Genomic DNA, 14416 nt, shown 5'->3' with positions numbered 1-14416 from the left:
AACTGAAATAATGATATTCATTAAAAGTTATGGATCTTGATCAAAAATTAAAAAGAAATAAGGTTTTAATCAATGCAATAGAAGAAAGATGGATGGGAACCTAGTTTTTCCTAAACTAAAACTAAAATAATTATCAAATGAGACTTTAAGGTTGAATCCGATATTTTCTTTGTAAAATCCTCAAATTGAAACTTGAAACTTGAGTCCTTTAACTCCCGTACAGTCACGCTTTTAATATATACAGTCATCTAGGTTCGAATCGTTGAAATTTAATGTGGTATGGGTTCCCCATCATTTGACTTATTAATCCTATTTCCTTATTGACACAACATGCATTTATTATAATTGAACTTGTGCACGTTTAGCAAATTGTTAAAATTTGGCATGCTTGCAGTAAATATATTTCTTGTGTTGACGAATTTCACCCTTGAATGGTAAAACCAGAAACGTAATATTACATATAGCAAAAGAAGCGAAAAATCATAATAAATACTTAGATTTGACAAAATCAATTTGAATTGAATCTTCAATTTATAATTTATTATTATTTAAGTAAATTATTACTTTTTGTGTGAAATCAATTTTTTTCCAAGGAAATGGATCATCTCCGGATCTATTCCTTCTAATCCACCAAATCAGGGGATCCGGACCATTGAAATTTGATGTAACGGCTAAAATTATTATAACTTTTAAAGTGAACCCCTGTTTGTAGCCGTTTGATCAAATTGTAATGGTTCGAATCCTCTAATTTGGTGGATTAGGAGGAAGAGATCTGGAGATAATCTCTTTCCTTTTTCTAATACAAGAGGAATACCTTAACTACTAGAGTTGTCTTAAAAGTAATCTACCGTTTGAGAAATCTTAGAATTGTGTGTATTTCTATAAATTAGATTGTGAAAATCTTTTCATGCTCAAATTATTATTTTGCGTAAAGGTAATCTTTTATTGAAATCTAAGTCTAGAATTTATAGGCTCGTTTAGAAGTACTTTTAAAATGACTAAAAATATTTTTGGTGAAAATTTGATTTTAATTGTGTTTTTGAAAGAAGTTACTTCTTGAAGGCAGCACTTCAGGTTGGTTTGACATTGCTGAAATTATTTTAAAAGAAGCTCTTTTAAAAATATAGGGCTCAAACAGTAGCTGGTAAATGAAAAAAAAAAGGTGTTTTTTTTTGTCAAAATCATGGGTTCAAAATAGCAGACATCACCTTTTTCACAGCACAACAACCCCAAACTAACCTTCAAGTGTTTTTTCAAGATCCACTTGGATTTTTATTGAGGATTGACTTTTTAAAAATATTTTTACCAAAAACACTTTCAATCATTTTAAAAGCATTTTCCACACGAGTTAACATTAACAGTTTTAAAATGTAAAATCATCTTTTAAGGGATGTAGTCAACTTAACATTTATGAAGATTTCAAAAAGATATTATAAATTCGTTTCTTATTCAAATTGGACTACGACCCCTTAAACTTCAGATACATATACGATATAAGCCGTTGACTCTTTAGTTGTCTCTCTCCTCTTTAAGAAATGAAAATCCAAAGTAGTGGTCATTTGGTAAATTACTAAATGTTATTGCGATTTTCTTAGAACTACACCTGTAATTTGATTATCTTCCTATAAATATGTGGCAGTTCTTCTCGTATTCAACCACATCCCCACTCAACCCAATTCTCCCCTCATTGGAGATCATGGACTATTCCAACTGAATTTCGCCTCTACTGCAGATGTGCACGAATTTAGTTTCAACACAATCATTATTATTTTTCTAATTATTGAAATCCAACATGAGCACACATGGAGTGCTGGTAGGATACTGCCCCTTGACGAAGCAGCCATGTGAGGACATGAAAGAGGACTCTGAGGCAAGTTTGGCTGCCTCTTGGACCTCCTGGTGGGTTGCTTGGTAAATATATTATATTTATTAAATTTAAATTAAATTAAATTAAAAAAAAAAAACTAAATTGCTATCAAGGTGACCAAAATCCTCTATATCCATTTATTTGTAAGATTCAACATTTTAAACATTAGCCCTCCAAAATGTTGAACCGTGTTTTACTTTGGAGACAATTTTTGCTCTAATGATCATTGTTGTCACAATTTTGTGTTAATTTCGCTATGTGCAATGCTCGTACCAACTTTTAAGGACATATATATATCAACATATATGTTATTTTTAAAAGAAGAGAAATGTTAAGGAGACTCTCTCAAATTGGGAACCTCTATGGACTGTCTGCCATCTCATAACTTAACATCGATTCTCATGTCAATATCATAAAATATTGTGTAAAAAACATAAAATGACAGAGAGTGTATTGAGAGACTCACTTTTTGCGAGAGTCTCCTTATCATTTCTCCTAAAAGAAAATTAAATACTTGAAAGTTTTTTTTATTCTTTTCAACAAAAGTAATCAGCTGGTGGCTTCATCACATCAGTGACTTTTCAGGGCTCGATAAGACTCATAAAGACATTTCAGCATTCCTGACCATCATTTTGTGATTCACCAACACCAAGAATCGAACCCAGAACATCCAAATTTAAAAGAAAAGACATCTACATCAAATTTAAAGGTTTTATTGTACAAAATATACGAAAATAACCATCAATATGATGATATTTAATAAAACTAATGGCAGGGGCATTCGCACAAATTGAAAGAGTAGAGACTCATAAACAAATTGAACATTAAGAGAGAAAAGTGGAACAAAACCTGTAACTTTAGAATATCGCTAAATCTTTTCCTCTTTATTTTTGTTTTGCTTGACATTTAAATTATAATTTTTATTAAATAAATGGTTAAATCTCAACCAAACAAGATAGGGAGCCATGATTCAACATGGAATAGATGCTGAATTTTGTAGCCTATTCCTTACATAGAAAAGTTAAGGAAACTCTCTTAAAATGAGACTCTTCATAGACTCTCTGTCGCCTTCTGTTTTTTCCATAGCGTTTCATAATGTTGGCACGAGAATTAACGTTAAACTTTAAGGTAATTGAGAATTCATAAAGAATCATACTTTGAGAGAATCTCCTTAACATTTCTCATTCCTTAAATTATTTAAAGGAACAAGCCTCAATGTGTCAAGAATGTTCCCATGTGTCCAAGTGTTTTTGAATTATTGTGCTAAGTTTTTTTTTTTTCTTTTCTTTTTTACTTGTGGGTTCCCATGTGAAGACTTCACATGTTTGAGATGTGGTTCCAATGTCCCCGCACCCAATTTTTATACTTGTCGATTTATTGGACAAATTCTCATGGGTCCCAAGAATTTTATATTTTTTTATTAATTTTTTTTCTTCTCTTTTTAATATCATAATTGGTCCCATGACTTTGAAATATCACCATTTTTCATAAATTTATGGCAATTTGATGATAATAAATAATAACAACAACAACAACAACAACAACAACTATATGCATAAATATGACATAAATCTTCTTCATGTGATTATTGATTTGAATCAAAGGAATACAAATATAAAAATAAATTGTGACATTACGATCTTGTTTGGAAGTTCTTTTAAAATAACTAAAATTACTTTTAGAGAAAATGTTTTTGGGTTTCAAAAGTACTTGAAGTGCTTTCTGTATTCATTTGCATTTTTACTAAGAATTGATTATAAAAATATTTTTACCAAAAAACTTTCAATTATTTAAAAGCACCTTCAAACGTATATGTAGCTTTCTACTTTGTCAAGAGCAGTGACGAATCTCACCCACTTGACTTGCTCTTCATAAAACTACTCACTTTAATGTTCAACTTAGTTATAACCCACGCTACAAGACCGGAAACTTTATACAAATATGTGTTGCAGCTCACCAACAACAAATATGAATAATTTTTTTTTTTTTTTTTTTTTTTTACAAACAATATTACTCACACTAAGGGAGAGGGGACTGGGCTTCGCCTCACAATAAAATAGCAATAATGTGGTTCAAATTTGCATTTGGCGAGAATTGAACCTAAGACCTCTCACTTATAAGTGGAAAGGAATACTAGTCGACTATAGTATTAAGTGACAACAAATGTGAATTTTAAATTACATAAGATTTGATTTTCCTCAATCCTCACTTGAATGAGTATATGCTCTAATTGAGCAAGAGAATATGATACAAAATTCTCTTCATGAAATAGCTACTTTGGAATCACCTTCAGTATTTTTGAATTTTCTTATTTGATATTTAGATAGCTGGGACAACTGAAAGTGAGACTTCATGAAAGCCCAAAATATCACAACCAAAGGTTGCCCAGCAAGTATTTTGACTTCCCCTTGTAGATCCATCAAAATACAGCTTCAAGGCACTATAGTAGGGTTGGGGGAAGCTCTTTTCACAGACGTAGGTTACACTAGTTGGCCGAACAACGTAGTCAGACCCTTGCACTCAAGTTCGAATCCCCCTCATACAAATCCTTTAGCAAAACTTTACAATTCCTTGCTCCCGAATCAAGGTGTGAATGTTATAGAAGCGTTGCAGCGGGGCAGGGCAACACAAGCTGGTGCCACCGCCCTGGTGCAAAAACATTTTCAAACTTCTTTTATTCTTGATAAAAACATAATCTCACAATCTATACGTATATTAAAGAAACTGGATCCACATTTTGGAAACAGCATTCAACATTTGTGCTGGAATACAAATCTGTGTTTCATAACATCAAACATATGGTCATGACCAACACTGAAAAAAAACCCTAAAATCCACATAATAATCAACATTTCAGAGAACTCTACATCTTTCACAACAAAAAAAAAAGAGAAGGAAAATGGCGTTTCAGTTCCGAAAATAATTAGAAGAAATCGAATTCCAGATAATTGTTTTGATCTGGATGAGTAGCAGCAGCGGTAGCTTTATCACTGGCTGACACTGGGGGGGCTGAAATCCGCTCAAACTCGACTGGTTTTGGAATATCAGGAGGACTTGCGCATCGAATCAATGCCCAATTAACATCTTCAAAGAACGGATGCTGTTTAATCTCGGTTGCTCCTCGCTTATATGCCAACCTATGCTGTGGTTCTTTCACAAGTAGGCCCCTGATCAGATCCTTTGCTGAAAAGCTAACCACTGGTGCTTCCGGGAATTTCAATGGCTGACCTACCACGTTGAACAGGGTGGCTCGATTTCCTGATCCCTTGAAAGGTGTTTTACCAAACAACAGCTCATACAGAAAGATCCCGAAGGTCCACCAGTCAACAGCACTGCCGTGCCCTTCACCCTTGATAATTTCTGGTGCCAAATACTCATGGGTCCCAACAAATGACATCGAACGAGCATTCGTTGGCTCAGCCATGAGTTCTGGCAATGGGCGTACTTGGTTCCCCATTTCATTCTTGGGTTTCCGGTCTTTCTTAGATTTACTCGAAAAGAAACGAGGTGAGAAACATGTTGTAGGCATCACACAAGATGGCTGAATACAAGAGGGCTCGATGCAGGCAGGTTGCACACAATAAGCTGAGTTCCTTCGAAAAGGTTCAGAGTCAGGGGCTGAAGATTTCACGAGGGTTGGGCTGACAGCACAGCGCAGGGAAAGGTCAAAGTCGGAAAGCATTATGTGCCCATCATCTCTCACAAGGACATTTTCTGGCTTAAGGTCACGATAAACAATCCCAAGCATGTGAAGATATTCCAGTGCAAGGAGAACCTCAGCTACATAGAACCTGCATATTGGCGGACAAATATAATACCAAGAATCGTCAAAGTCAAATTACAACATGATAGAGTGACAGTATTTCTTTGCTAATATAACTGAGAAAGAAACATGCTTGGCAGCTTGTATTCATTCTACAACATTAAATGGGAAAAACTGGTGGTTTACGTTTGCAAAGGTCTACATCAAAACAATAGGAAGCACCCGATGATCAGCCTGCAAGTAGGTAGATCCCAGCAACAACTAAAACTGACGTGATAGGGGTTCAATGTCTGTGTAAGCTTTATTTAGCATTTTAATGAAATCAGATCATTCAATAGCAAGAGATATAAAACCTTTTATGTCACGGTATGAATTGTATTGGTATGCACCTGCCGATGACATAATAATAAACCAAGAAGCAGGGTGGCAAAAGGAAATTCAAAACAAAAATAAATGACTATATAAACCACACATGCTCAAACTGACAATGGAGAACAAGATCATTTGCCACAGTTGAACTAATGGAGTACAGGAGAATACTTACTTCACTGCTTGCTCAGTAAAATGCTTTCCGGGTTGCCTCTGCCTAAGTGTGTGCAAGTCGCCTCCAGGGCAGAACTCCATTACCAGACATGAATACTTCTCTGTCTCAAAATGGGTATATAGGGTTGGAAGGAAAGGATGGTCTAAACATTGAAGTATTTCTCTCTCAGTCTGAGCACGAAGAAGTTTTTTACGGTTAGCCAAAGATGCTTTGTCCATAACTTTCATTGCAAAATAACATTTTGTTCCAGTCAACTCTGAAAGATAGACACTTCCAATATCCCCACAGCCCAGCTTCTTCAGAAGTCTGAAATGGCCTAAACCAAATACACCGTCCCTTGATCGGACAGCCTGAATAGCTTCCCAATGTATGTCATTTGCTTTGTGAGGTTTGTTGATAGCGCTACTAAAGCTGCTACAAGTACTTTCATCACTGATGTCACTGCTAGTACTACCTCTACAGATACTGCTCTTCCCACTCTCAACAAAATCAGCTCGACCACTCATCTTGGCACTTCCACTAGTCTTGGCAATACTGCTGGTCCTATCATCACTTGCTTTTGCTGAAGTTGGGCTGATTCCATTTGCTGATGTTTTCTTTTTTTGATCACCGCCTCCTGGAAAATTCCTAGTCTCACTCGCAACAGGATCCACATCAGCTGGCACCTGCTTTGCATCACCCAGTGATAAAGCTGAACCTAACTGATCTGCTAAAGTTTTGGCAGACTCCTTCTGATAAGGAATCTTGTAGTTCTTCTCTTCAGTAGTTCCTGTAGAAACTTGCTTTGGCGCATCTTGTTGCACATGCCTAGGAAGTTTTTTTGGAGTGACTGGCTCTGATTTGCTTGTCTTTGTAATCGGAAGAGGTGAAGGTCTGCGAAAATTTCTTTCTGTTGTTTGACTAGCAATTAATTTCCTCTGAGTCTCTGGGGAAGAACTTCTGGCACCGGATTTAGAGGCCATCGACATAATTTACACTTGATATAAAAGATCAAATTGAACAAATCCATTACACATCCCCCAACCTCACCAACTGATTCCCTCCATTGACACTCTCGATCAAATTCATCTTCAAGTCCATCAATTGCAAGTTAATTTCTACACACAAACAAAGAGTTCACCACTATGAAACAATAAATAAAATACAGTATAAGGAACACTATCCAATCCTATCTATAAATAATAAAACTATAGTGGTAACATTTCAGCCCGAAAATAAAGACATCGAAATCATTACTACATCAACACAACCTAATCTCAAGCTACAAAACCCAAAAAGACAATCACTCAAATTATTCCAAATGAATAACACACAAAAAAGTCGAAGAAACTGGAATTCTATAAGCAAGACCTATCTTCAAGAGTTTCAGACTAGCTTTTTGTTCCAGCAGACCAGAATATAACATTTCATAAACAGTAAGCAGAAACTGTAAAAACCCTCATAAAGAACTCAAGAAATGGGCATCAAAGCACAGAGCTGCATGCAACCCAGAAGCATCAAGCTACAAAACAATCTAAAACCCCAACAAGTGATGGGTCAAAACTGAATCAAAAGTACAAGAGTCACAGTTATCTACCTCAAAAATGCCAATTCTTTTTCCAAAAGCACAAAACTTTCAACATAAAAAATGCCATGGATCAACGAGCCATGGGGAAGCTAAGGAAAAAACTCAACTGAATGTATGTAATTGTGTATCTATCAATTATCTATAAATACACACAAAACCCATAATCTATAGCAAAAGATAAGAAGCAAAGGAAAGAGATTCATACAGATCTCAATCAGGGACCCAACACTTTGGATCCAAAAGACCCAGATGCTAAAAAAACAAGATAAGAGTGCAATAGAGAAGCAAAAATCACCAAACAAATCAGGACCAGTTAAAAGTGAACAGAAAAGGAAACCCAAAAAAGATAGATACCTGGGCTTGAGAGAGAGAGAGAGATGGAGAGGAGAGAGAGAGAGCCTTCCACCAAAAATCAGAACTTTGAAAGGATTTCTTGCTTTGGTTTTGCTTTAACAGAGTGGAAAGGAAAGTAAGAGGGAAAAGAGCACTCACAACTGTTGGGGGAGATAAAGGGAGAGAGAGCAATGTGTGAGAACTCCTTTTCCTGAAATGTGTGGAGAGAGAGAGAGAGAGAGAGAGAGAGAGAGAAGGTTCAGTAGTGAGTCAGATTAGAAAGACACAGAGAGTTGGGTCTGGGGGGGCTCTACTACCATGACCATCCATGTATTGAGGCATTGGGTCTTTGACAGAGAGAGAATTGGGGTCAAAGCAATACCGCTAAAGTTAGGTTTTTTTTTTTTTTTTTTTTTTTTTTGTTATTTTTTAATAAGAGAGGGTATGGGTTTAGTTACACAATAGGCTAGCAATAATGTGTATTTTATTATTTGTTATTAAGTTGTTTTTCTTAGTTACACAATAAGCTAGTAATAATGTATATTTTATTGTTTGTTATTAAGTTGTTTTTCTCTGTCTTTTATTATTACAGTCTAATTTTTTATATAAGCTTGATTTTCTTTTATAATTAGGCGAGGTTGATCCCAAATTGTTATTTTATGTGAACTATTTGATTTAGTTCAGATTCTTCACCCTTTAATATATAATATAGACTCGTTTGAAAACGTTTTTAAAATAACTAAAAATGTTTTAAAAAAAATATTTTAAAAACAAATACTTAGTAAAAATTCAATCAGATCATGTAAAAGCACTTTAAGTGTTTGTTCTTACAAGAATCACATACATGCTGCTTCTTCGACAAACTACTTAAAGAGTTTTTGAAATCTAAAATTAATTTTACCCAAAATGCTTTTAATCATTTTAAAGCATTTACAAACGAGTCATACATCGTTGAAGCAAAATAAATTCTCTCTTTTTTGCTAATTATTAAGTTTTCTTCTTTTTGGAAGTCAATTATTACGATGTATTTTGTCACAAATACAAGTGTCTGAATCAATTTATGGGCCCCACCAAGGCTCCACCCTGTCCCTCATGCTTTGGGAGTTTGAGCTTGTCTAATTATTTAAGGGTTTTGAGGACTTGGAAAATGACCAATTGACCAGGCATGTCCCCTGCTTTATGCCACTTTAAATAAGGTGTTTTTGTAAATTTGGGCGTTGATTAATATTTTTGAGGCAAATGGTCCGCGAGAGTGCTAGTTGACGGGATCATGATCCAATTGCATGGTTAGGGATTTGATTTTTTCTTTTTTTTTTTTCAAAAAAAAATTAGTTGGTGATTTTATCATAACATTCTACAATTCAGAAGTCGACAAGATCCATAGAGATATTTTAACATATCCAGGTCATCATCCATGTGATTCTTCAGAGTAAAAAATCGAACTTAAAACGTGCCGGGTGAAATACGGGGGTGTGATTAATTATTAACATGTTGGAAATTTGGAGAGGTGGGATCAAAGTGACCAAATTTTATGATTAGTGCTTCTTTATATATATAAACAACAGTAGTTGGATCATGAAGGAAGGGTCAACATTTGGACTCTAAACTATGTTAAAACAAATAAATTTGAGTTAGGTCTCTTATAGTGTGTTCGCTCTTTGTATTTAAATTTGAATTATCATCTTTATATATTGAGTTATTTGAAATAAAATTATATTGAAACAACTCATTCAACCTCATAACCATCACAAAAGTTACTCACTTTTAAAAAATGAATGAAAACTAAAAAAAAAAAAAAAGTAAATGTATAAATTTACGATACCATATTTGGAGAATGTTGTAAGATTGCATTATTACCATATTTGACTTGTCTAATTCAAATTGTGTACCTCAAACTCCTTATTTTCTTATCAAAATTAGTTTATAAGTTATATTTTATATACAACAAAAAATAATTAATCAAAAAATTTATTTTTTAAATTTCAATTGTTTAAATAATTATTTTCTCAATATATTTAATTTAGACAATTAGTGAAGATAATTAATATTGGAGGTTGTAGAAATGATCATTTTTAATAAGTTAAGTCATTTTATATTACGGTATAATGATATTCATCTTCACTTGTAAGTGAGAGGTCTTAGGTTCGATTCTCGCCGAATGTAAATTTGAACCAAATTATTACTAGCTCATTATGAGGGTAAGCCCACCTCTTCCCCTTTAGTGTAGATAATATTGTTTGTGCAAAAAAAAAAAAAAAAAAAAAAACAAAGTTAATAGCGACGACATAATGATCATACAACAATGATATACTGATCAACCAAATGTCAACAAATTATCATTTCTCCAATTTCCCTTTAAAATATTTAATTACAATATTGATAACCATTTCATATTGAGGTTTGGTGGTCTTAGGTTCGTGATCCTAGGAATGAGGTTTGATTCGTATCATTCTTGAAAAAAGTTATGAGAAATGTTAAAGAAATTCTTTAAAAAATGTGATTTTCTATAAACTCTCTAACACTTCATATTTTTAACACAATATTTTTAATATCGATATAAAAATTGACGTTAAACTATGATAAAATAGAGGTTACATAAAAAATTTCACTTTAAGATACCTCCCTTAACATTTCTCAAAAGTTTCTGTAAGCTTTCCCAGTCCTATCTCCAACCACACTAAAAAATAGAGAGCTAGAACGGGAAGAGATCCCCCTCCCACCCAAGCTCATCAATTAATTAGTTCGGATTCTTAAAATTTGATCCAATAACTACAAAAAAGAGACTCTTTTAAAAGTTATAATGATTTTAATTGTTGATCAAATTTCAAAAGACTGAATTTATTGATCGGTGGGTTTTGATGGGAGAGTTCTGGAGCGGATATTTTTCCAGCTGGAACCTCCTAAAACCGCGTCAAGAGTACAACAGTCCAGCAAACCAAACAGGCCCCTTCCTTATAAACCTCATCTTCTTCACTTTTCAGGTTTAGGGTTAGGGTTTTGACCTGACGGAGATTCCGAAAATGGAGCCTGAGAGAAAACTATCGGCGGAGGCGGGGCCCATACTCCAAGAAGGCATAGGATTGGCTCTGTCTCAGTGGTCGGAGCCCCAATTGGCCGTCGAAAACGAGTGGGGGCGGGCGTGACTCGTGCCGCAAAGCGGAGCAACTCGTCGCCGATATATTCTCCTGGTTCAATCACTCCACAGGTACTTTGATTCCCTCATCTCCTCTAGCTCGACTCATCAGATTTTCCAATTTTTTTATTTTTTGTGTAAAGAATTGAGCTTGAATTTTGATTTGCTGCTTATTTTGTAGGGAATTATTATATAATTATTGTGTTTTCGTAATATTTTGTGAAGCATTGTTCTTATGAGGTTGGGTTAGGATTCAATAGGGGATTTGTAAGTGAAAGTAAGAACCTTTATCACTAAAAACTTCAATTTTGTGCTGAAATCTTCTTTTTTCGTATCAAATTTTGCGTTTTTAGTTCAGTTTTGGTGAGGTTTGCTTTGTCTTATAAATTATTTGTAGGAATATGATACAGTGCGTTAAGTAAAACTAGTAATTGAGTGGAGCCTAATTGGTAGTTATAGTCAAATTAGCAATTTTTCAACATGCCGAATTGTATACCAAACTAATAATTTTTTCTGTGTCTTTTGAATGAAGATTTCTATTGTTCTAGCCAAGCAGAATGATTAACAAAAGATGTGAATATTTTTGCCAGTCGTTGTTGTAACGAAATCTCACAAGTACGTGTTCATTCTCCCCAGAGCCTTTTTACGTAGATGATTTGGAAGATACGCTGAATGAAGCTACGCTTTCTCTCAACACTGTGACAGAGGATGGCAGCATTGAGGAGGTGTTCCTTTTATACTTAACCTCATCTTTTCGGAGAACACTTGATGGTATCTTGATGGAGTATGATGAAATGGAGAAGATTTAATATGTTATGCTTCTGGTGGGAAACTCAAAAGTACTTTGCTTCCTCTATGGATTGCGTTGGCATTGCTTTGAATGGGCCACCATTGCAAAGGTTTGTAATGTGTGTGTTCCAGACCACCCACACTTGGCTGACTATTCGACTTTTAAAAACTGAAACCTTTTAGCATCAACTACATTTAAGTTGGCAGCTAAGAATCAGCTGCATCTCCGGCCATTGGAGATAGACGGACAATTTACGGTTCATTATTGTTTCTATAAATTAGATGGTACTAGGGAGTAGGGATGCAACCTTTACTTTTAGTAATGGTTTCAATCTTTATGGTGTTTGTGGTTTCTTTTTCTTTGGATTTACACAGGTAGCTGAAAAGCTAATGATTATGTATGAAGAATGTTGAGATTGTAATTTCAAGTCGATTGAAAGCCTAAGGGAAGCCAATCAACGAAAAGTTGCTGTTCCGCATGTTAGACAGGTAAAGCTTCATTTAAAACCCTCTGCCTTTAAACTTTTTGATATAAACTTCTCCTGTCCAGCATGCTTTTTTCAAATTTATTGAAGAGAACTTGTGGATGTTGTCTTGAAAGTTTTCCTCTAAAGCCATAAGTGGCGGAGTGAGGATGATACTTTTGAATGATATGCCTTGCTAAAATCTCTTAATTCTCTGTCACTCATGCCAGGTTGCAAATGATGATGATGATGACGACGATAGCGATGAAGATAAAGATGATAGAGATCATAGCATGGGAAATGATGATTCCTCGAACATGATAGTAGACATACCAGAGGCTCATTCAAACTTAAATCCCGTACGCGTATCAGGCAATGAGCCAAAGCCCAAGCAAGCGGCCGAAGCAGAAGATGGATGGGAGGTAGTTGGACCTAGAAAACATAGGGGTAAAAGGAATTAGCTTGAGCCCCCTCCCCCCTCCCTTCTGCCCAACATTTTTTTCGTTGTATTCTCTGAAGTAGTGTGAATATGTGTATAAGTTGGATCATATACCATTAATATACGGATAATCACTTCATTTATACGATATACGGTTCCAACTTTTGTACATTCTGAGCGTATCACTGTGTACAATCCTCCAATCTTATATTTCTTCGTGGATCTTGCATGCTTTGCGCAAAAATGTTAACCTCCCGCATGTACAAACTCTCGTTTGCATCGATGATGCTCTGAATGGGAGTGAAGGAGGTTTGGGTTCGATCAGTTGTGCCTGATGCTTTGCTATCAAGTTCAAGTCCGTATTCTCTAGACAAAGATAAACTTAGAATATCGTCTTGTAAAAAAATAAAAAAAGGCGAGCTTCATACAAAAGAAACAGCAATAATTGTACTCGATATAACAAAAAGTGAGGAGAACAGAGAATCAGTATGGAGCTGACTAACCGCGTGATCTAGACCGTTCAAAAGAGAAAGAGATCTGGCTTTTGGTTTTTGTGAGGTAGGTCAGTATAATTGACTAATGGGAGCCGTAAAATTTGAAATAAGTAGTCTATATTACTAACTAATGGGGACCGTAAAATTTGAAATAAGTAGTCTAGATTACTCGGTTTGTCGTCTCATGACTACAAGATCTAGAGGGAATCTGGATTGGAGAAAAGAAACAAGTAATTAATGCAAACAGTTGAAGACGGAACAAAGAGTGGCTTCTCGTGCTCTCCAACAGCAAACTGTCTGGCAATGTCTTACGAAACATACCCAACACCCAACATCTAACGTTTTATGTTTCCACAAAAGATTTGATGCTTCACCTCTTTTCACATCCTTTCACAAACATGTCCACTTATTGCGACAATCATCCTTCCCCCAAACTTCATATGTAAGATAAATCGAGTTTTTCATAATCTCTTGTATGCATGGAATCATTACTATTTGCAGACAAATCAGAATTTGGGACTCAGGCTATGGTAGGTGGATTTATTTAGGATTTGTTTGAAAGTGTTTTTACATTAACTGAAAATATTTTTATAGAAAATATTTTTTGGTTCCAAAAGGACTTGAAGTGCTTTCTGCAAGAAGCACTTCAAGTGTTTTTCAGGATTCACTTATATGTTTACTAAGGATTGATTCCAAAGCCATTTTCACCAGAATACTTTTAGTCATTTTAAAAGCACTTCCAAACGTGCCCTGATATACGCACCATCTAACCGCAACTATGATCAGATATGATATATATGACCGGTACACGCGTAGAATTTGACATTATGTGTAAACAGCTTTTGCAACGAGATGTTTTGTGTCGGACAATAGTTTAGGGAGTAGATCCTTTCTTGTAAAAACCCAAATAGTGTTCTCCTATAATTGTACACCAAAAACCCCTTAGAATTAATCTAATTGGTGAGTTTTGGGGAAGGAAATGGTTTACAATTAGGTTAGGTCAAAAAGTTTGATTTATTGCGC

At 35.0% G+C, this 14416-nt stretch overlaps 1 protein-coding gene and 1 pseudogene across 3 annotated transcripts; one reads left to right on the top strand and one right to left on the bottom strand.

Annotated features, from left to right (window-relative positions):
- Positions 1–4580: 4580 nt before the first annotated feature.
- LOC137742394 (serine/threonine-protein kinase D6PK-like) lies at positions 4581–8365 on the bottom strand. 3 transcript variants are annotated; one of them, XM_068482252.1, is made up of 3 exons: positions 8096–8365; positions 6175–7271; positions 4581–5658 (listed from the first exon to the last, which is right to left on the bottom strand). In XM_068482252.1, exons 2-3 carry the CDS (start codon positions 7140–7142, stop codon positions 4791–4793), a joined length of 1836 nt encoding a protein of 611 aa, XP_068338353.1. In that variant the 5' UTR covers positions 7143–7271; positions 8096–8365; the 3' UTR covers positions 4581–4790. The 3 variants fall into 3 exon arrangements, with proteins under 3 accessions (XP_068338353.1, XP_068338355.1, XP_068338354.1); XM_068482254.1 differs by having other exon boundaries at positions 8234–8334; XM_068482253.1 differs by lacking the exon at positions 8096–8365 and adding an exon at positions 7751–7964.
- Positions 8366–10994: 2629 nt separating this feature from the next.
- On the top strand, positions 10995–13063 carry LOC137743547 (uncharacterized; annotated as a pseudogene).
- Positions 13064–14416: the final 1353 nt, after the last annotated feature.

Source organism: Pyrus communis, chromosome 8, assembly GCF_963583255.1.
Source record: "Pyrus communis chromosome 8, drPyrComm1.1, whole genome shotgun sequence".
Classification (NCBI taxonomy): domain Eukaryota; kingdom Viridiplantae; phylum Streptophyta; class Magnoliopsida; order Rosales; family Rosaceae; genus Pyrus; species Pyrus communis.
Note: the sequence above shows the minus strand (reverse complement) of the source record. Positions and strands in the feature narration are given on the sequence as shown.

Excerpts from the sequence above, each read along its gene's own strand:
- LOC137742394 (XM_068482252.1), bottom strand. The coding sequence starts at position 7,142 with ATGTCGATGGCCTCTAAATCCGGTGCCAGAAGTTCTTCCCCAGAGACT. Across the intron at positions 5,659-6,174 it reads TTTACTGAGCAAGCAGTGAA|GTTCTATGTAGCTGAGGTTC; the intron begins GTAAGTATTCTC and ends GCCAATATGCAG.